A 24,340-nucleotide genomic window follows, 5' to 3' on the forward strand; every position below is an offset into this window, starting at 1 on the left:
TCATAAAATACATTTGCAATAACATTAGTGTCCAAAGAAAGTGAGGATTAGGACCTAAAATTATTATTCTTTAACAATAACAAGGCTTACTGTTGGTGTATTTTAATAATCTAGATAAATAATAAATAATAATTTTCATACTTTTGGGCTTACAGAATTTATTGTAAATGAGAATTTTTGAAAAACTTAATTAGACCATGTGAAAAATTTTGGCCCTGTTTTTGCGGCCATTGTTTGAGATATTTATTTGTAACTTCGAATTAGAGTTTGTTGTATTGAAAAACTGTATTGTAACTGCCTTCGTAATTTTTCTTGACATGGTGAGATCACTACATCTCTGTAGACAAAGACACATTGCCAAACCACATATATCTTGTGTGATGTAATTGCTTTCTTTTCACAAATTTTCTCTATTTTTTTCATCTCACAAGATCTAATTAAATTAGGGCAGATTCCTAGCAATACACAATATAATGCCGGACTACTCTCACCAATCAGCATACACCTACCATATACAAAAACTCAGGAAGCCAAAATATGTACCATATTCATAAGAATATGCTTCATTTTTCTCAAGTTAAACATTAAATCCCGAAAATTATGCAGCTTTTTAGACATTGACACAGGTTTGTCATCCTTCCAGCACCCCATCAATGGTTGCTTTCTATTAAATTCAAGATACCTCAAGAATCTCTTTAAGATCCCTACACTAGTTTTGAGCGTTTTAGTTCAGATGTTCAGTGAAAGCAAAATCCAACTCCATGGGCTAGTAATGAAAACTAAATTTGAAAGAGCGAGATGCAGATCAGCAACTCCATGCCAACTGCCAAGGGGACAATTATACACTTCGAAGTTCAAACACAGCACTTATGAATACATAATGATAAAAGGCTCTCTCTCTCTCTTTTGGGAGGGTGGGGGTTGATAACGGTTATTACCAAGTTACTTCGCAAGTCTTTATCTATATCTAAGTACACAAAGCCACGCATAGTAACAAACATTTTGAGACTGTTCTATCAAGCATCAATACAACACAGTTTACAATGTTAAGATTCAGGATCACATCCATATCTAAGCGCACAAAGAGACATAAAAAAATTGCATAGATAGGAGCTCGAGCCCAATGGGTATATAGATATATGTATATGTCATTCTATTGATTAAGATGACGAAGCATCCAAGGGGGTAGGAGTGTATTGGCTTGATTTTGAGATGGAGTTGTTTCTTCCTCTCTTCCATTGCCACTTGCTTGGTAAGACCCGCTGCATTGCATATAGTTTCACCATCTTTAGTTTTCATATGTAATAAATCTTGAATAAGAATCAAAGTTCTGGTTCAATGCTTTGATCCTACAAAGTAAGCGATGCTCTTGATCTTTTTCTTATGGTGTTTTAGGCTTCCAAATTTTATCTAATTAGGCACATACCATGTATGACAAGAATATGCACAAAGACAACCAACTACTCACATTAGTAGCAAAGTCATATACATGAAATGTTGTCGGGTACAATGGGTATATATAATGCTCCATCACATGGGAGCAGACTACAAGCGTGAGACTTATCCCTATGTAAGAGGGTCAGATACTGACTCCATATATATACACATGTTAGATGCACACATGCACACATAAGACAATGCATGCATATATGCACATTGCAAATGAGAGAGAGAGAGAGAGAGAGAGAGAGAGAGAGAGAAACCCAATGTTCAAAGGCTGCAATGGTTGGGGAAGGACGGAGGATGATTCCAAGGTATGATTCTGCTGCTCCCATTGTTCCTGGTGGGCTATTTCTTTCTCCTTCTCCTTAACCTGAAGATTGCACAAAATGTATCATGTAACATATATTTTTTAAATTTTGAAGCCATTGGTGCTAAGAAGAATTCACATTTGTTACCATAAAAAGTTTTACCTTTTTTGCAAGCAAGTTGTTTTGCTCCTGTAATGCCTTATCCTGTCATGTAATACGTTAGGCAACCCATCAAATAACATGAATTTCAAGGTCACTCGTTAAAGTTGCGTTTGGTAAGCCTATATATAAATGTAAAAATACATTATGACCTAATACGTTCTTTTAAGACATTGGGTTTGGTATTATTCTTAAACTTTTATTGAAAAGTAATTATATTAAACATAACTGTATTAGGTTGTCATTATAGAAAATATATTTTATTTTAGATAATGATTTATTATAAAAATACTATGCAATTAATTTTTTTTTAAAAATAATAAGCATAATACAAAATAAAATATAACTTTATTCCAAACATAAGTCCAATATAATTACAGTCTCTATTTAAAAACAATTACCCTAAAAAATAAAAAGAAACTCATTCACAATGAGAACAAAAAAAGTTCTCATTGCCTATGGGATCCCACCACAAAAAAGATGTGATGAAAAAAAAATCTAAATACAAGACCCAAATGCATCAACTACCCAACAAAAAGAGAGGAAGAGCCAGCATATATGATGAATTTACAAAAGCAACATAAAATAGAAAAATTTACAATAATTATATTTAAAAAATTGAACAAATCAGATATTCAATGTTTCTGTGAACAATATGGCCATAGATGTAGAATTCATCAAAAGTGTAGAATTCATCAAAAATGCATAGGCTGACTCGGAGACTTAGGACCTTGGCTTAGCATGAATGTGTCCACCAAGCGGGACAGAGTATGAACCCTTTGCAAACGGAGGTTCTGGCTCATTTCAAGGGTTCATATCATTTGAAAAAATTTCTTGTTATATTAGTACAACTAAACTTAAATAGGATGAAATGAGCCCGTTCTCTTTGGTCTACTCGGGTAGATTAATGAATTTACATTATAAAAAAAACGATCATTGGTAAACAAAATTAACTAATTTTATCGTAAAAATTTACAAAAACTTAATTAAGGTAGCAAGTTAAAGGAGGAGGGGGGAGAGAGGGTGGGGAGAATTACTAGGAAGCATGGATACGAACATAGGTACAGGTCCAATACAATAACATAAGCCATTTTTCAAAAATTATAACATGAAACAACTGGTATGACACAAGTACGACATTGATACAACACAGATATGGCATCTTAAATGAAGTGTCTATACTTCCTAGCAAAGTTACTATAAAAACCTATTTTATAACTTAGATTGATGAAGAAAACCCAATATTGGCAGAAATCAATGACCGAAAATCAATCGGTAGAAAAATTGTTGTTGATTTTACTGTGAGCCACAGCCGTCAATTTTGCTATCAAAAATTGATAATATATCGATAAAATATTTTGTTTATTTTGTTGGGAGTCAGAGCTTGCATTGTTTACTTCATCGTGACCCACGAAACCCTTGAAAAAGCCACGAAACAAGATCATCGAAAAAAACACACACAAATTGAAGCTAAAGGAGAAAATTAAGAGGGAAAAAGAAAAGAGAAAACGAGAAAAGAAATAATAAAATAAGAGAAATACATTTTTTTTAATAGAGAAGGAGAAGTAAAGAGAAATAAAAATAAGAATCCTCAATTTTCAAAAAATATCATTTTGGATCCAGAAAATTAGAAATGAAAAAAAAAAATGAAGAACAAAGTTTGGCTATAAACTTGGCTGTAGTTTAAGGCTAGCTACAACTTCACTAAATATATTTCTATTAAATGTAAAATTTGACAAATCCATCATTAAATTACATTTTCTTGATAAATAGTTATGTTATTAATCAATTGTTTAAATTACATGTTTTTGTAGTTTAAAATTATGCATAAAAAATAAGTTTATGTATCATATAGTAAATAACATTCGATTGATATAAAATTTGACATGAATATTAAGAGCATAAAGAACATGCAATCCAATAGTTAAATTTTCAAAATGATAAAGATTAGCTACAACATTAGTTGTAACATAAGGCTACAACCTTACTTAATATCATTAACATTACTACATATTTCAAAACTCTAACCGTTGGATTGCTTGTTCTCTACGCTCTTAATAAGCATGTAAAATTTTGTATTAATCCGATATTAGTTGCTATAGGATTATATTTTATGCATAATTGATCTTTAAACAATTATATAAAAATTGGCAATTTAAACAACTGATAGATGATATAACTATTGATCTTTAATTTTTTAGAAATTTTGCAAGTACAGAGGATATAAGAAGAAAATGTAATACAACAGTAGATTTGTCAAAATTCACCTTCAATAAAAAGATATTGAGTAAGATTGTATTCTTAGACTATAACCAATTTTGTAGCTAAATTTTGTCATTTTTAAAATATGTAGCAATGTTAGTTTTTTTTTTTTAAATGAGGTTGTAGCCTAAGTTTACAACCAAGTTTATAGCCAAGTTTTGTCCAAAAATGATTTTCCTAGAAATTAAGAAACTTGTCCAAACACTATCAAAAAATGCATGAATTGAGAAAGCAAGTGAGATAAAGAGCAAGAAATAGAGAGCAGAAATAAAATTTAGTGTGTTTCAACTTGAATGCCTATGTATAGAGTAGAAAATTACAACGGATGGAGTATGTGATATATATAGGAGAAATAGTATAAGGTAATCTATAAATTATAATTGCATCGCATGTTGAATTGCAAAACTACTACCCATAGTAGTATACAGCTATGGTTTTTAAGTATTTATAGTATGACTTATTGTATTTTATTATTTCTTCAAGGGTTGTGTTAACGGGCACCGTAAGGTGCCCATTAACAACATTTTTTTACACATTTTTTTTTTTTATAATTTTTTGTAGCTTTTTGTCATTTCTGATAATTTTTTAACAATTTTTATTATTTTCTTTGGCACTCTTTTTAATAACTCTTTGTCCTTTTTTAACACAACCTATTAAGGGAAATCTTGTGGTGCTCCTTAACATTTCCCTTTGTTTAAACTCAAGGTAGAAACTTGAAGAAACCTCAGAGTTTGGAGAGTAAGACCAATATGGAAAATATAACAGAACTGGAACTTATCATATGTATAGAGGATCAGGCCTGGTATGGAATATAGAAAATGTGAGACAGTTGGCAACAACAAACGACATATGGAGACCAAAGAATGACTATTTTGGTTGAAGCAAGACTACAATACACCGATGCCTGAAGGATATTGACAAAATGACAAGGAAATAGTGACCTAAGAATGGCATATGCAAGACATCAACAAAGGACAACTTCGTGGGGAAGTACATGAGCTAGTTGGTGGAACCATACAGGAGCTTTTTCTTGTTACTATTAAAATCATTTAAGTGAATCTCTAAAGTAAGAGGGATAAATAGTAGCAAAGCGTGACTTGGTTTGGCTTAATAACCTACTTCCAAACAAGTTATACCTGATTCTCAAAAAAAAAAAAAAAAAAAAAAAAGTTATACCTTTATTGTATTGTTTTTTTTAGAATCACAACTCAATATCTTTGTTATATGTAATAGTTATTCATTAGAAATTTCTATTCCATAATCACAACTCAATTTCTATTCATTCCTCTTTAGAAGGTGTGTAATAGTTGTTGCTAAATTGCCTCAAATTTCAAATGTGACTTGGAAAGTTAAACAGATTTCCCAGTTGAAGAAGAAAAAATTAATTTCGTTATTTTTGGATATCTAATGACATGAAAAAAAAAAAAAAATATTCCTTCTAGTGAAAGAAAAACCTATTCCTTTCCATAGAAGTATTGTAGTCCTTGTCCACCAAGGAATAGAAGTTGAAGTATTATAAATAGATTGTGCTGTGAAGAATTTAATGACTTTAGCCCAAGGGTCCCCCCCTATGGGGTGAAGAAAAAAATAATAGAATTGGACATGAAACCAAGAGAAGAAAATGAATTTTTGCTTGGTAGGTAGCACAATGAGAGATACAAAAAATTTTGGGTTTTGTTGATTTTTTTTTTTTATAGAAGCGCACAAATCAAGAAGAATTTGTGGGGGGTTTTGTTCAATGATGCAAAGTGAAGAAAGACAAATATATCACAGTGTGCAGTGAGTATGTGTGAAAAGAAGAAGAAACCACAATGAGTGTGCGTGAGAGCAAAGAATATTTTTTCTTTACACAAGGAATATAAATTTGAGATTTCTTGAGAAATATATTGCAATTGATTTTATAATTGTGGATTTATGCAGAGTTTGATTGATTGAAATTGTTAGTTAATTTTAGTAATTCATACAGGACTAGATTGGGACTCAACAATATCTATTCCTTTTTTTTATTTTTTTTGAGATATAAATTCTATTTTAACCTAATCTAAGTGTATATGTATATAGAGTAGCCTTTCGTATATATATCATTCTTACTTATCAAAAAAAATATATATGTGTATGATGCTACCTCTAAGAGACTTAAACTCCGCCTATTATTCCTCCACCCCACAAGAACTTGTACTTGTAGAGTGACCATCACGTCAAGGGTGCATAGTAGCAATAATATCTATTCTTTAATATATGTAATAACTTTAGAGATTATTAGAGCATTCACAATGAAGGAGGTAAAACCTCCAAAAAGTTATTTTTAGCTCTCAACAACCAAAATACACACTACATCAATGGTGGTAAAGATTTTAAAAAAAAATTGCCACTTGCTACAGTAATTTGTTACTAGTAACATACTACTGTAGCAACTGCTACTACTTTTTCTTTCTTTCTCTCTCTCGTCTCTCCTCTTTGCTCTGACTTCTCTCTGCCGCACCCCTCTCTCTCTCTCTCTCTCTCTCTCTCTCTCTTTCTCCTCACTGCACCAGTCTTTCCCTGCCAGTTCCACTTATCTCTCTCATTGTTGTCTCTCAGTCTCTTCTCCTTCTTCTCTTTCCTCTACTCTCTATCTCTTCGCCTTACCCCTCTCTCTATTCCTCCTCTCACTACCCCTTTGCTGCCTCTTTGTTGTGACGATCGGGATTGAGATCAAAATTTAGGTATGTGTTGGGTTGTGATTGGCCTTTTGTTTTCTGTGTGTTCATATGGGTTTGGTGGTGGTGGTTGATTTTGGGTATGGGTTTCGTGGATTTTGGTTGTGGTGGTGATGGTGGTTGATTGTGGCTATAGTTGTGGGTTCCATGGGTTGGCTATGGCAATGGGTTGTGGTTATGATGGTGGGTTGTTGTGGCCGGTGGTGATGAATTGTGATTTTTTTTTTTTTTGTGGTTGGTTGTAGTTGCCCGTGGTTGTGGCAGGTGGTGGAGGTGACTATGGCCGGTTGCCATAAGTTTTTGTAGTGGTTGTTTTTTATTATTTTAATAAGTTTTTTATATTATTTTAAATTAAGTGTTAAAAAATAGAATATTTGATATTAGATGTATCGTAAAGTGATGTGGTAAAATAGATAAAGTAGATTTTTGAGGTGCAAAAAACACCATCACTATGAATGCTCTTATATTTCCAAAAATACAAACCATCTCTATATGCATAATAATTATAAAATTGTTATATTTCCAAAAATACAAAATTTTACAACCAAACATATTATAGGTATAGTTATTCCATTACATCACCTTATATTACATATCACCATTACTAACATAATTATTGTGGTGACCAAACCCCAAAACCCTGAATTTGGCCTTGGGCCCTTAATCTATTTGTTTTCTTTTGGGATGCTTTCAGCCCATGATGGGAGGTCCCAAGAGCAATTGTTAGTTACGATGGGCTAGGCCTCCAAGGTGGTTCACTAAATCTAGTTCTAAGCTTTGGCTGAGAATAAAATTCTCTGACCCAGTTGCCCCCTTCTTTTATGAGATATTAGTTCCCCAGTGTGTACCTCTCATTCCTCTCGTATTTCACTCCTCAAATTTTTCAACCCCTTCTCCTCTTACCTCCCTCCCCTTTTATACCCTCTTGTTGGAATCCCTCACATGTGTGTGGGATCCACCAAATCAAGGATCCAAGTGCCCTTATGAGTCTATGGCACTATTCCCCCTTTTCAAATTTGAGATCAACGGCAAGCCCCATTAGTCTGACCGTGTCAGACTACTTTATAACTTGTGGCTGACACTAGTCTGGATCCTCGTATGCATATTGGTGCCTAGTCAGGGTCATGGGCTCAGCATTGGGCCTTCCACAACCCATTCGTTCTTGGGCCGAGATCACATTTCTATGTGGACCACCCAATGTCCTCGACCCACCTCCAAGACGGGTTTGACACATATCCCCACAATTATCATTCAATGTACCAAACGTACCATATGTCTAGTACGGTAAAGCATAAAATCAAGGTAATATGTGTTATCACAAAACCATGGTATTAACTACGATATTATATAAAGCCATGGTTAATGTATCTATGATGTAGCTAAAAAATGTATATTGTATGTAAAGCCTTTTTTTTATTGTTGAATTACTGATTGTCCCCAAAATTTAAGGTATTAAAAAATGATGAATTTAATTATTTAACTATAATTCTGACATTCCTTAATAAGTGGGACCCAACACATGAAATTTTTAACATTTTAAATGGATGGTAGAGTAAAGTAAGGGGGGGACAAAATTTAACTACAAACTTAGTTATGTATTTTTAACATTACGATTCCCACTAAAATAATTAACATAGCTATGTACTTTGAAAATCTAATCGTTAGATTGCATAATCTTTATGTTCTTGACACATATATCAAATATAGTGTCAATCAAATATTATTAACTATTTAACCCATAAACTTATTTTTTATACATAATTTTAAACTACATAAACTTAAAATTTAAACATTTGATTGATGACTTTGGTATTGATATTTAATATTCTAAAATTTTTACAAGAATATATGAAGAAATGTAATTCAATAATATATTTATCAAAATTCACATCCAATAAAAAAGATATCAAATGGAGTGGTAGCATTAGGCTATGACCAAGTTTATAGCCAAATTTTCTCAAAGTTATGGATCAAACTCATGATTTCTGCTCTAATTTCATATTAAATTACTGATTCTCCAAATACCTATCAATTCTCTCAAAAACTTAAGCTATTAGGAAATAGTAATTTAACGTCTATATTCAAGGACATCATCAATAAGGCATCGCTTTAGGGCCATAAGGTTTTCAGCTTCATAATAGAGGACCATACAAAGTTAATAATTGTGAGGACCACATCTATGATGACTCATGAATAACAATGAAAATTGTCTGCCATTTATCAGTTAGATAAACTATGCTCATGAGTTTATCAAAAAAGAAAAAGATAACAATACTCATGAATAATAATGAAAATTGTCTGACATTTATTAGTTAGGTGGTTCTCTGCTACATCAGTTATAAAACATGAGGGTGAGGCAGCTGGGGCTTACCTTTTTCTGAAGATCTGAAATGGATTCGTGCATAAGCTGGTTCTGCAAGTGAAAGATTATTTTATTAACCATAAAAGTTTTGGCTCACACCACAACACCAAAAACTAAAAACATTTACTATTACAATGATTTTTACCTTTCTTGTCCTTATATGTTTCAGAGCAGAATCAAGCTGTTGCTCCAAACTCTGAAGCTCTTTAAGACTCAAGGAATCAAGTTCTTCTCCTCTGAAATGCCTGCAAAGAAGAGGAAGAAGGTAAACGTTTCTGCTGTTTCTTTCATTATAACAAAGTACATAACTGCCTGTATTCAAGTTTGTACTTTAGATTTCTTTGTAACACCTCCATCCTTGCTTTAAGCTTTGCATGTTCAAGGTTCCAGCTTCCCTAGAAAAAATTAATGGGTTCAGTCAACAAAAGTACCATTCTTTATACTTACTCTTTATACTCCCTGTCCAACTGGTGTGGCAGTTGCAATCTGTAATATTGATTGCCATTTTGGTTTTGAAATAGAAAAATAAGAAAACTGGTAAGCCACATCAGTCAGAAGCTAGAGTTAGCTTGTATCTAATAAGATTCTTGAATTTGAAATTTATTCAATGGATTGAAAAACACACGTTTGGTTCAAGATCATTTGCAAGAAGCTGCCTCTCTGCATATGAATATCTCTCATATCGTTCAAGGATCCTTTCCATACTGTTATCAAAGGAAATAGCATGATCATCTATTAGTTAGTTGATGAACCAAACTTCAAACACATAAAAAGGAGTTTGTAATTATGACAAATTTAAAATTTTAATTTTAATGAATAATTATTCTCAAAATGCCATAACATCATAATCCACATACACAAACTATTTTACAAACTTATGTTGTGGCCAACTTCTTACTGGTTTTCATCTAGACCTACCATTAATATCACTTTTTTCATTTACTAATAATCACTCACCACATCAGCAGTTTGTAATTTTTTTTATAACATAATTTTTGTATCTCTAGCATTACTCATCTATTTTTAATAATCCAAAAAATCCTCATAATTTAGATGATGAGATTTTTTAATCTATAATTAGATTTTAAATTATATGAGAAACTAAATAATATGAATTTTCTTTATTAGTTTGCTTGAAAATAGGATAAATAATTGAAGGAATACATAATTACATTATTAAATTACTTAAATAATAGCCTATATTAGTTTTTTTTTTCTCACTTTTTTATAATTCTGACATAATTAGTTTATATACTAAGAGTTTTTTTTTTTTTAAATGAACTTATTTTTATTGGCATATTTTGTATAAAAGATATGTCGTGTAAAAGTTCAACTATACCTTTTAAAAAGTAGTTTTTTAAAAGATGTGTGCAAGATGGTGGTGAAAGAAACTATTATTTTAAGCTAAAACAAACAGATCCTAAAATAGAATAGATATACTATTAAATTGAAATATAACAAGATATGATCTAATCTATAAATTTGTTCTTTGTGTCCTGAATTTTTCATTCAAACCGTAATGCACTTGTACATACTTTTATTCACGTTTTATTTTTATTTTTATTTTTATGCCAAATTTTTTGCATGCTTTCTGCCTTAGGTTAATTGAAATATGTAAATATCATATGTTGTACATATTTCATTCTGGACATTATTAAGAATAATAATTATATATAATAATCCTGTTTAAAAAAATTATATATAATAATCCCAAAATTATTTGATTGAGATTTGAGACGTGAATGAAGCATTTATAATCAAAGAAGAATACAAGAAAGAGAGAAATATAAAGTACAGGACTAAGATGCAACGTATGTCCCACGCGCATGTAATTTCTATTAAAAAAACTTTTGTAACTTTGTAAATTCATCAAAGTAGAAAATTTGGCTATTAGCCTAAGAGCATTTGTATCTATCAATGCAAAATAGAAAAAGTGCTCAATTTTACACATCCAAACCCCAAAATCACACACATCAGTCAAACTAAAAATGTTTAAATTTACAAAGTTGTTATAGGAATCGTGTAAATTTACATTGACACTATTTAGTTTTTAATTCTTTCTTTACATATCTTAAAGATGAAGAAAGAAAGTGAATAGTAGTTGTTATATGTGAAGAAAGAAAAACAATTAAGAAATTAAAAAAATTGATATTTTAATGCAATAAAGTGTAGAATAAATAATCTGATATGGGTGTTTTTGAAAAGTAGTCATGTAAACTAGAAAAAGTAAGCTCTTATCGTAAAATAAACAAAAAAATTTGTACGAGCTAATTAGAATGCTCTAATGCTATAACACCCTACAAAAAATTTACAAGGCTACAAATTTTGAAAATCTAATCATTGGTTTGCATGTTCTTTATATTCTTAACACACATGTCCAATTTCATGCTAATTGGATGTTATTTACTATTCAGTCTATAAACTTATTTTTTATGTACAATTTTAAGCAACAAAATTTTAAAATTTAAACATTTTATTGATAACATAACTATTGATTTTTTATTGTCTGAAAATTTAAGAATAGATGATATAAGAAGAAAATGTAATCAAATTGTGGAGTTGTCAAAATTCACATAAAAAAGAAAAAAAAAAAGTGAAGTTGTACCCTTAAGCTACAACTAGGTTTGTTGCCAAACTTTGTCTTTCATCCATTATAAGCAAAATATTGTAATTTCACTAGTCTACCAAAGAAAAAAAGGGGGTGGTATTACATGTTTCGACTATATGTATTCATGCTCTCACATAAAGGTGGACACCACACTTGTAGGACCATTCCATGTGAAATGGAGGATACATATAACCAGAACATGATAGATTTTCTCCAAGGTGAGGGTAAGGGTGTGGCTATTTCCCTAGACTATCTTAGACACACTCCACTGTGTGAGACATGGGATATGGTAGTGCAGAATAATCAAAAATAAAAATGGAAAATATCATTTTCCTCAACAAAAGTGGAGCATTATCTAACTAAAAATTGCCACTCATGATAAGTTAAAAGAAAAATATTGATTATGAGAGGAAAGTATTTCGTACATCCAATATATGCATCTCTCTTATAGCATATGAGTCTTACACAACTATGAAGTCTACATGCTAAAAAAAGAAATCATATACCAAATATATATATAAAATAATTATTGGATTATGAAGGAGGTGGCCGTAGTAAATATTGTGATAAGTAATGTATAGCACTTCAATGAAAGAGGTTTTGGGGGAGGGGGAGGGGATGCGGGTTCCAATTAGCTCAACTGGTAAAATTTCTGGTAATTAAATGAGAGATTTGAGATTCAATCTTCACATACACCAAAAACTAATTAATGACTTGGTCTAATGATAATAAGCTATCACTAGAAGTAGTCGCCACAAGGGCGACGCCACCATAAGGCCAGGGTGGTCCTAGGATCACCCTGACCTGAAATTTTTATTTTTATATATAATAATTTAAAAAAAATTTATTTGTCTACCCTTCAAAAAAAATTTGGGAACACTCAGTTTTTTTTTTTATGCTAATAAAATTAAATTTTGCTCTATAATTTGTTCTACATTCAGTGAATGAATGATTCCTTGGTTGTGTACATTGAAAGCAATGTAGCTTGTAGCATTGATAATGAAACTATCATACAACAATTTCAAAATATAAAAACTCATAAAAGACAATTGTAAACTTTATGTATTTGCGTGTTTTTTTATTGTTGTTGTTGTCAATATATGAATTTCTTTTTTATTAGATTGTATAATTTATGTTTCTAAAGAAACACCCTGAGAAAAATTCCTGGATGCGCCACTGTCGCCATAGATTAAAACTCTAAAAAAAAAAAAAAAATTTTGGGGGATGGGATTATTGACCGAAGGTATTAAAAAAATTTAAAAGTTTGGCATTAAAATGAAGATAAATAAAAAATTAAATAAATTATTATACACTGATTTTACTAACAATGTTACGAGTATAATTATTTACTAACTCTTGATTCTCAAAAAGGAAAAAGAAAATACTAACTATTGGAATAATTATGTACACAATTTTAGGTTTCATTAGTGGTAGATTCAATATTTGATTTTAAGGGGTGAAAAACTTTTATGTAAGACATACATAAATGTGCTCACAAGTACATGAGACCCATCATGATCAAAATAATAAAAAATTATTCATGTGAATACTAAATTATATTTTAATATAATATCTTTAACAGAGTAACACACAATATTGTAGTTATTATCTATGAAGGGTTTCTTCTTTTTACACCTAAATAAATTCTTTTGAGTTTTTTTTTAAAAGTCAAAATTCCACCTAGGATTCATAGGAATGGATTTTTAGTAGGCAGACAAACCTTATGTACAGTTTAACTGAGGGTGAAATCAAGGAGTGGGGTAGGAATTGCCCCTTAGCCCCACCAAAAATCTTTTATATATATATATATATATATATATATATATATATATATATATATATATATTAATGGATTTCATTTATGCATTTATTTTTTTTATATCATAACTAATGAATTATATTCTTTTCATAGTTCAAACTTCATTAAGAAAGAAAAATATTTCCTATTTTATTAATATCTTTTAAGGTTCAAGATTTATAATGGAAAATAAGGATGGGAAAAAGATTAAAGAAATGAGTATTAATTAAAAAAAGGAAAAAAAATTGTTTCTTTTCAAAATGATAACAAAATTGATAATAGGATCTCGAATTTCTTATATAATAATTAATTTTTCTTCAAAAAGTTTTATGTAAAGTAATTAATTATGAAAATAACTACATACCAAACTGCCTATTTTGATATTATTTTTTAGATTAATCTTTGAAATTTTCAGGGCAAAGAGGATCATGATATAGTTCTAAATTTATTACAATTTAGATATTTTATGAATATATATTAACCAAAATAACGCAAGTTTATTTATTTATTTACACAAATTTATATAAATAAACAAAAAATAGACACAATACAAATTTGCTATTTATTTTTTATATTTCATGTATTAAAATATCACTTAGTGTGGTTGGCTTTTATTTTCCAAGTTGCCTCATACATTAATGTGTGGATAATAAATTTTGCCTCCCTAAAATCAAATTTTAGGCTCAACCACTAATTACAACTCATGTGAATTTGTTGTTTTGGTTAAACCTTACATGTGGATTCTATACATGGTACCTATATTCATGACAAATTTCTCTTGGGATATTCTATTATTCACGTGGGTGGGGTGATTATCACTCCCAAAATCTTGAATAATTTTCTTATCTATATAATAATTTATATAAAACCAAACAATTTACTTTTGTCAGATCTTTAAAATTGTGCCACAAAAGGTTTGTTGACCTCACAATTTTAAGCTTAATTATACAATACTTTTTTTGTGCAATAATGACATATTTTTTCCTAGTACATAATAGTGGGTTCCATTAATTATTATACTGCTTGAACATTGTATTTTCTCAATTTTATGTCAATTATAATTATATTTTAATGTGTTTTTAGAGTTGTAAATATAAAGGTTTTCAAATGGTAGAATATATAATTCCATATACAAACACAATAATAGTAAATGTCTATTTATAATTATCATAGTTATCAAATTTCATATAATAGAAAAATAATTTTTTGCCCACTAATAACAATCGGTCACTTAAAATTTGTGTAAATATTGTGAACATGACATTGCTCTAAAAAATAAAATAGAGAGTATCATTTTTAGTCAAATAAAATCTTTAATTTTACTTATATAAATACAAGCATAATAAATACTTATAATAACTACTGTAATTATTGTTTAATTATTAAAATATAAAAATCACAAAATTATTGCATTGAGATAAGAATGGAACATTTATAAACAATAAAGGATAAGAAGTGTCACATCTACAACATTTTCACAACAAATTATAGGTGGTAAATTGTTAGAGCATCCACATTAGTATGTGTAAAATTTACTGTCTATTTTGCACAAAGAACCTACTTTTTTTATTTTACACAAGTAATTTGCAAAAACACTCACATCAAATCATGTATTATACACTATGTTTTCTTTAAATAATAATTTATTTTTATTATTTTATTATTTCACTTACCCATTATCCACCACCACACATGACACAGTCTCTCTCTCTCTCTCTTTATTTTTTCATCTTTCAAAACAATACTCTCTCTCTCTTCTCCACATCCCAACCACATAACCACTCCTCTCTATCTCTAAAATTGTCCCTCACAATCTTCCATAAGCAGTGGTCCTAGGCCGAGAGCGCCAAAACCTTTGCCAACACCAGTGGCAGCAAAGATCAATAGCACCACCATAAATAGTAGTCTAAACCCGATCATTGAACCATCACTAACCCAATTCGGGTGGCTAGGGTCCAACTTCACTCTCTCTTGGCAGTAGCAAACACTCCACCCAAGCTTCCATGGCAGCGACGATTCGGCGTGAGTTTTGGGTTGATTTGGTTTTTTAATGGGTTTTCCTTTTATTTTTCTTGGGTTGATTTTGTGTTGGATTTGTGATAAGTTTTCAGTTTTTTTTTTTAGTTGATTTATTGTTCTTCCTCCTTATTATTTGTTTTTTGGATTGAAGAGAGCAAGGGAATAGAGAGACTAAGAGAGTCAAGGAATTAGCTAGAGAACGGAGAGAGGAGAGAGAAAAAAAATTGATTTAATAATAAAATACAAAACTACAGTAACCGTGTAAATATGCACAGTTACTGTAGCTTTTTTGGATATGTACAGTGTTATAGACCCACTGATGTGGTTAGTTTTTTAGCAAAAATGTGTAAAATTCACCACTTTTTCTATTTTCCATGAATAGGTGCAATTGCTTTTATTGGTTCTAATTTGAAACCACAACTTAAATTACTTTTTTGCCCACCCATAACAGTCAATAACAACTTATTACATAGAATTTACTGTAAAAGTGTTATGAAAATGTTGTTGAAATGACATTTCTCATATAAAAATAAACATTAAAAAGAGTAATATAGGATTCTATCTAGGTTACTATTGGATTTAGATGCTAGGGGGCCGTTTGGATTTACTGTTTTCAAAACTCATAGCTCTGTTTCTATCATCTGTAACTCAAAATATGTGGGTCCCACGAAAAAAAGCATTGTTTGGATTTGTTTTCAAGTTTTGTTTCCATCACTTAATTTTCTGATTTTTGAGTGATGAGTTATGGAAACTGAAAACATATTTTAGGTGTTTTCAAGTTATGGAAACGGTTTCTATGGCATTTTGGTAATTAAACACGCACTGAGGGTCCCACAGTCAGACCTTTTGCTCTCTCCACACATGTTATCTTTTTTTTTTTTTTTTTTTTTTGTCTTTCACGCTAGGTTTGGGACACACTTTCTTTATTCTCTTCTTCTTCTCTTTCCTTTTCACGTTGGTTTTTGGGTTTGCTTGCAAATTTTTTTTTCCATTCCTTTTCACTGGGTTTTTAGGCTCGGGTTCTTTTTTTTTTTCTTCTTTTCTTTCCTTTTCACGTTGGTTTCTGGGTTTGATTGCAATTTTTTTTTCTTTTCTTTCCTTTTCACGTTGGTTTCTGGGTTTGGTCGCAATTTTTTTCTTTTTTCTTTTCATCGGATTGAAAAATCAATGAATCAAAGAGGAAATTACAAGCACCAAACCCATACAAAAGAAACCCATATGCCCACAGATTACAAGCACCAAACTCATTCAAAGGAAACCCATATACCCATAAATTACAGGCACCAAACCCATTCAAGGATTACAAGCACCAAACCCATTCAAGGATTACAAGCACCAAACTGATATACCCACAGATCGGCACCAAACAAAGTTATGGGTGATGAGCGGGTATGGCTGTTTTTCTTCTCCATTTCCACCGTCGGCACTGCTATGTCAGTCTTAGACCCATAAAAAAAAAATCAAGAACCAAACTTTTAATGGGTTTTCCGTTGGATTTTTTGTGGGTTGATTTTCTGTTGGATTTGTCATGAGTTTCTAGTTTTTTTTTATTTGTTGATTTGTTGTTCTTCCTCCTTATTATTTGTTTTTTGGATTGAAGAGAGCAAGGGAATAGAGAGACTGAAAGAGTCAAGGAATTAGCTAGAGAACGGAGAGATGTGAGAGAAAAAATTGATTTAATAATCAAATACAAAGCTACAGTACCGTTTAAATATGCACAGTTACTGTAGCATTTTTGGATATGTACAATGTTATAGACCCACTAATGTGGTTAGTTTTTTAGCAAAAATGTGTAAAATTCACCACTTTTTCTATTTTCCATGAACAGGTGCAATTGCTTTTATTAGTTCTAATTTGAAATCACAACTTAAATGACTTTTTTACCCACCCATAACAGTCAATAATAACTTATCACGTAGAATTTATTGTAAAAGTGTTATGAAAATGTTGTTGAAATGACATTTCTCATAAAAAAAATAAACATTAAAAAGAGCAATATAGGACTCTATCTAGGTTACTATTGGACTTAGATGCTAGGGGGCTGTTTGGATTTGCTGTTTCCATAATTCATAACTCTGTTTCCATCACCCATAACTCGAAACATGTGGGTCCCACAAAAAAAAAAAACTCTGTTTGGATTTGTTTTCAAGTTTTGTTTCCATCACTTAATTCTCTGATTTTTGAGTGATGAATTATGGAAACTGAAAACACATTTTAGGTGCTTTCAAGTTATGGAAACAGAGTTTCTATGGCATTTTGGTAATTAAATACACACTGAGGGTTCCACGGTCAAACCTTTTGCTCTCTCCACACACGCTATCTTCTTTTCTTTTCTTTTTTTCTTTTTTTTTTTTGTCTTTCACGCAGGGTCTGGGACACACCTTTCTCTATTCTCTTCTTCTTCTTCTTCTACTTTTTTTTTCTTCTTTTCTTGCCTTTTCACGTTGGTTTCTAGGTTTGCTTGCAATTTTTTTTTTTTCCATTCCTTTTCTTTGGGTTTCTGGGCTTGGGTTCTCTTTTTCTTTATCATTTTCTTTCCTTTTCACGTTGGTTTTTGGGTTTGGTTGCAATTTTTTTCTTTTCACCATATTGGAAAATCAATGAATCAAAGAGGAAATCCATACAAAGGAAACCCATATACCCACATAATACAAGCACCAAACCCATTCAAAGGAAACCCATATACCCACAGATTACAGGCACCAAACCCATTCAAAGATTACAAGCACCAAACCGATATACCCACAAATCGGCACCAAATAGAGTTATGGGTGATGAGTGGGTATTGCTGTTTTTCTTCTCCATTTTCACCGTTGGCACTGCTATGTCAGTCTTGGACCCATAAAAAAAATCAAGAACCAAACTTTTCAAACAGAACAATACCTACAAAAAATCTTTACAAATTTCACCGATAAAACTTAAGGGATCTATGAAAAATCAAGCCTTGGTGACGGTGGGTTGAGAAGGTGGGAGATCGGCGCCGCCACTACACGTTGGAGGAGATCGGCGCCGTCTTCTATCTTAGCTAGGTTTGGGTTTGTGTTGGGAGAGTAACAGGGCAATGGTGACTGGAGGGGAAGAAAATGAAATGAAAAGAGTGAGGGTAAGGCGGGTAGGCTAATAGAACTTATGACATGGTGCTCAGGTATGAGTCTCACAAAAAGCAGAAAAAATTAAGTGATGAGAAGCTGAAAACAGTGTGCCAAACGGGTGGGTTTAGGAAATTGAGATATTTTAAGTGATGAGTGAGGAGTGACAAACATTGAGTGAGGAGTAATGATTGATTGTTTTCAAAAAACCAAACAACTCCTAGATATTCCACGCTCATGCTATTGTGATTTCTATTAAAATTTACAATACAAAAATGGTAATTTTTATTGCACACACTATTCATTATTTGATTTTTAAGTTATGATTTCAGTTCAAAAACTAAAATGTATGTATGTTACATTTAATAGGCAGCCTATAGGCAAAAGGGTCCAAAAGAAGTATCACTATTTTCCTTTTATTTATTTATTTTTCTTTTTTATTACATTGGTACGAGAGATGTTGGGCATATGGTGGGATCCACTGCACACTAGGATATGAAACATGGTGGTGCTGAAGAATAAAACAAAAACACAAAAGAAAACCAGTGCATTTTCTTCTTAGAACACACACATTACTTGATTACAAAGGAGGGTGGTAATAAGGTGATCTTTGTGATAAGTAAGACATTAATCCTTCCCAAAGATCAGCTCCTAGCCAACCAAACCAACACTTAACCAAAATCACAAGTTCCCCCTTTCTATCTAGAACTGATCATCATTATGTGAACTTTTTTTTTTAATAAATAATACCGTGAACTCAACTCTGTTAAAAAGTAGCTCGGGCAAGGGAGAGGCTTATTTTCTAGTAAACATGGATACTCTATTTTTGTTCAAGTACCCAAATATGACCATATGTATCAAATTGGATATCTTTAGGATTGTCAGTTCTCATCATATGGCTCGCATACTGTTGTAACCCAACTCCTCGATAGTAAGAGATAGCTCAACAACTTATAAGGATTTTTATTTATATTTTTTATATATTAATTTCAAGAGTCTGAATTTGGTAAAGATGAGGTGTAAAACTCATATTTTATATCATTTAATTAGAGATTTCCACATCAATTATTTACTTAAAATTTTATACCTCCTACCATATCTAATAAAATCTCATTAAACTATCAGTTGAGTTGAATTTTCAGATGGGTATTAAAATTGATTGTGTGTGGTTATGCCTACTTTTTAATATGTGATAAGACGATGTGACATGTTGGGATTGAAAGGTGTAAAACTTGGGTTCTATATCACATCTTTATAGAATTTAATCTCTAATTTCAATGTTGAACACTTATCTAGTTATATTTTATTTACTCTTTTGGATATTAGTTTGTACCTTAAACATCATTTAATGACCATGGATTCACTTTATTAAGCATTATTACTCTTAAATTGATACTCCTATATGTTTAAGCACCGCACACCCTTGATACGATGGTCACTCCACAAGTATAAGTGCTTGTGGGGTGTGGGGGCAAGGGTCAGGATTCAAGTCTCCAAGAGGGAGCTTCACACACATATACACATTTAGATTAGGCTAGAGTAGAATTCTATCTTGTATAAAAAAAAAAAAAAAACAATATATGAACAGCAAAATGCTTAACAATATATAAAATTAAAAAAAAAAACATATTTAATAATTAATCAATACACGTATCTCCATCATACCCTAGTTTTTCATAAATCACTATATCTCATATCATAGTGTACCCGTTCCTTTGCTTCTTAGTTTATTTTAGGAAGAAGTAAACTTCAAACCATAACTCCTCCTATTAATCCACTGTATGACGGTTTATAAAACTAGCTATATGTATTATTTCAACAAATCACATGATTCTTTGAAAAAAGTCATGAGACAAAAACTAAATATATATAGTCATTTCAATAGCTTCAAATTGATTTAAAGTAAACTTTTTCCCTGATTTTTTTCAACGGGTTTTCATTGTTGTACTGTTTTTTGGCTGAATGAGTTAAAAATAATGCACCATTTTTTTGTTGGATGTATGCATTATTTTTTTCTCAGCAGGTTTCAAAAGTGTACTATTTTTTGGCTGAATGGGTTTCAAAATTGTACTCTTTTTTTGTCGGATTGGTTTCGAAACTGTACTCATGTCACGGGATAGCTAGATGTACCATTCAATTGTGTAACTTTGGCTCATAAGTTCATGATAGTATTACTAATTGTATGTGCCTATGCTTTTGTATTCCGGTTACAATGAATTACAATCTCATTCTTTTTTTGTTGCAGGCAAATCTTTTTTTTTGTTTTTAAGTTACATGCTTTGCTAGGGAGGAACTTTATGACTACATTTTGTTCTTGAACTTCCCCTAGAAATCGGTGCCAAGTTACAAAACCATGCTCCTATGTGTACACTCTCCGTATGTAGGTGTCAACTTTATGTCCAGTCATGGAGACAAATCAAAGTTACGGAGTGGTTCTTGTTTTTTCAGAGAAGATTTAAGGGGTTGTTTGATATTGTTGTTCTAGTAATGTTGTTTGTATATTTTAAAAATATGTAAATAAAAAATGTATAAAAATGCGTATAATATTGTTTAAAAACTAAAAATACGTATTTAAACTCCAATACCAAATGGCCATTTACTGTTTTTAATTTTCAATTTAAGAAAACTAGGCCCATTTGTAGCGTGTATAACAGTTTTTAACTTTAAAATATTTTTTTTAAAATACGTGCGGATGAAAAATTGTATGAAAATATATGTAATGTGGATTAAAAACTAAAAATTGTTGTTAAAAATCATGTAATAAACACTCTCAAAACATTGAATAAAAGTTTGTTTCTAACATTTTATTGTGTAAAGGAAAATTTTTAAATCTTATTTTCTTAAAACACAACTAAACCAACCCCTAATCTTAGGGAGAAGGAGAACAAAGAAGAGAGGACTAAGAATTTTTAAGTCAATCCCATGTACAGCGAGAAGCACCTGAAATGTGGGGAATGCTACGTTTAAACCTAACAAATCTGTCATAGATTCTCTCTCTCCCCCTCTCTCCGTAAAAAACTTAGGATAATTGTACGGAAAAGAACCCGTATGTATTATTGTATGTATCTTGTATGTCTAAAAGTAACTGTTACACAAAAAGGGTTGTTTTCACCCAAAAATCAAAAATGAAAACAAAAATCCTAAAACAACAATGGAATTAGTTTCTTTTAATCTTGAACATTTCATCAAAAAGAATAAAATTTGCACCAAGAAATGAGGGTTTATCTATCAAAAAATAACAAAAGTAGAGACCATATAGTATTGACCAAAAAAAAACAAAAAAAAGATGGTCTTTTTGTCAAGAAAGGAGGCCTCAAAGAAGACTAAAAGAGAGACTACTATATACATTGGACCAATAAGACCAAACAAAACCAAAAAAAAAAAGCTAAGACTGTATGATATGATATTCTATATTGAACACAAAAGAAGAAAAAAAAAATGAAAGCAACAGTAATAAATATTTCTCTTACCAAGAATCTGTAGAGTACTCAAAGAGCTTCCCTTTGGTAGAGAACACAATCAAGGCGACCTCAGCATCACAAAGCACAGAGATCTCATGGGCTTTCTTCAACAAACCTGACCTTCTCTTTGAGAAAGTGACTTGCCTGTTGATCTTGTTCTCGATCCTCCTCAACTGAACTCTTCCTCGCCCCATAATTTTTAGTTTCTTGACCCCAAACAGAAACCCAATAACACAAATATGGAAGAGACAAACACAGAGAAAAAAGAGAGAGAAAGAGAGAGAGTTTTTGTTTTTGTTTTTCTTGTTATTCTCTCTCTCTCTGGGAGTGAAATTTAGTTAACACAGTGCAAATATGAAAGAAGAAGGTCTCTTTTCCTATGCGTATATTTATAGAAAGTCGAAAAACCAGTTGGACCAGTGGAGGATGTGTTTGATGAGAAGGATAAGTGGGATTGGGAAAACCAGGTGGTTTCGTCAAAAACGTTGTCGATTTTTGATTGGTTTGACGTACTAACCAACAGTGTTGTACCTAATTTGTATCTCTCTCTCTCTATATATATATATATATATATATATGTATATATGTATATGGGGATCGAAGCCACATCCACATGTATCAACAGCAACAATGGTGGTCCATATGGCTTTTGGTACGTGTTATATGTTCATGCGTCCAGGGAGCTTTGTACGATATTATTATTTACACCTTTTTTTTGCTCTGATTGTGTTTTGTTTGTTCCATCTTACACTTTAATTGCTGACGGCGCCTTAACCATTGTGTATTTGAGCCAAAAAATTTTTCTCTTTTTTAAGCTATGTATATATTCTTTAGGGGGGCCATGTATACGTTGTTGGGTTGTGTTGCTTTCTGTTTCTTTTATCATTTTACTTACTGGAAATAGGGTTTTCTTTTCTTTTCTTTTTAATTTTTTTTTCCTCTGACTGAATGGTCCAGGGAAAAAATACTTATGCCCTCCAACGTGGAATTGTGTGAGAACTAGGGATCTAGCTAGCTTGCTCAGTTGTGGGACCCATTTACAAGTTACAAGGGTTTATGGACTTTCATGGTCCATGACATATATATGAATTCCCATCTCATATATGCATGGTTGTGTGCCTTGAGAGTTTTTGTAATCTTTTGTTTGTCTCAATAAAAATAACATTTTTTTTTATACGGCAATGAAGTAAAATGACTTGATTTATAAAAGACTATCCCTAGTCCTGGCATGAATTTCATTGACATTGTTGGACTCTAAAATAATCGGTTTTTGTCTTTAACCTATGGTACATGTTGCACTTTTTATCCTTAAACTAAGAGTGTCCATAAGTCAGTCTAGGTCAGATTTGTTCCCAATCCGCAACCAACCCGACCAAATCAAGTGAGAAATCTTTAGACTTGCCACCGATTGATAAAGGACTCAGGTCAGACTAGTCGGGTTCGTATTGGGTGGCAATCGATCTTCTTTGGAGTCAAGGAGGTGGAGATTTAGCTGAAATTCGCCGAATCCATCAGATATTCTGCCGAGTTTGGCCAAAATCCTCCAAATCTAAAGAGATCTCGTGAAGATCTCATCGAATTTGTCGAGATCTCACCAAATCTACATGAAATCTTGCTAGATCTTGCCAAATCTAGTAAGATCTGACCTAATAAAACTTCATATGGTGGAGAACGGCTGCTTTTGTTTGGTGGAAATTGGTCGGGTTGATTGGAATCAGATTTTGAAGTAGTGACCTGACCGATTTCCACCAACCAACCAAACAAAAACCAATTCTGGCAAGTTGGTTTTTAGAGGTCGAAACCCGCCACCAACTATCACAAGCATCGGATTGGGTGATTTTCAGGTTGGCTCGGTCAATTTGGGCGAATGGGTTTGACAGCCCTACCTTAAACTTAAATTTTTTTTTTTCCTCCCTAAAAGGTTGGAATTTTTTTTTTTGGGTCCATATGTTCATTTCTAAACTACTAAAATAAGCTATATCAATTTAGGGATGAAAAATGAAATTCATGCAAATTTTAAGTATGGAAACAATATTTTAGCCATACATATTTTTAATAAAGGTTATGGATGATTATTTCCCATCTAATTTGCATAGAAAAAAAATACCAAAACTTTATCTATCTTACAACGA

General features: G+C 31.5%; 1 protein-coding gene across 1 annotated transcript; it reads right to left on the reverse strand.

Annotated features, from left to right (window-relative positions):
* Positions 1-783: 783 nt before the first annotated feature.
* LOC142630941 (agamous-like MADS-box protein AGL8 homolog) lies at positions 784-22,561 on the reverse strand. Its single transcript, XM_075805005.1, has 8 exons — positions 22,218-22,561; positions 9,859-9,937; positions 9,564-9,628; positions 9,379-9,478; positions 9,243-9,284; positions 1,914-1,955; positions 1,704-1,813; positions 784-1,262 (listed from the first exon to the last, which is right to left on the reverse strand). Exons 1-8 carry the CDS (start codon positions 22,400-22,402, stop codon positions 1,154-1,156), a joined length of 732 nt encoding a protein of 243 aa, XP_075661120.1. The 5' UTR covers positions 22,403-22,561; the 3' UTR covers positions 784-1,153.
* Positions 22,562-24,340: the final 1,779 nt, after the last annotated feature.

Source organism: Castanea sativa, chromosome 4, assembly GCF_040712315.1.
Source record: "Castanea sativa cultivar Marrone di Chiusa Pesio chromosome 4, ASM4071231v1".
NCBI classification, from domain to species: Eukaryota; Viridiplantae; Streptophyta; class Magnoliopsida; order Fagales; family Fagaceae; genus Castanea; species Castanea sativa.

Bases quoted from the DNA above. Each gene is read 5' to 3' on its own strand.
- LOC142630941 (XM_075805005.1), bottom strand. From the start codon at position 22,402: ATGGGGCGAGGAAGAGTTCAGTTGAGGAGGATCGAGAACAAGATCAAC. The intron at 9,938-22,217 runs GTAAGAGAAATA...CTTTGATAACAG, and splicing joins GAGTACTCTACAGATTCTTG to TATGGAAAGGATCCTTGAAC. The intron at 9,629-9,858 runs GTGTGTTTTTCA...AATTTTTTCTAG, and splicing joins CAAATGATCTTGAACCAAAC to GGAAGCTGGAACCTTGAACA.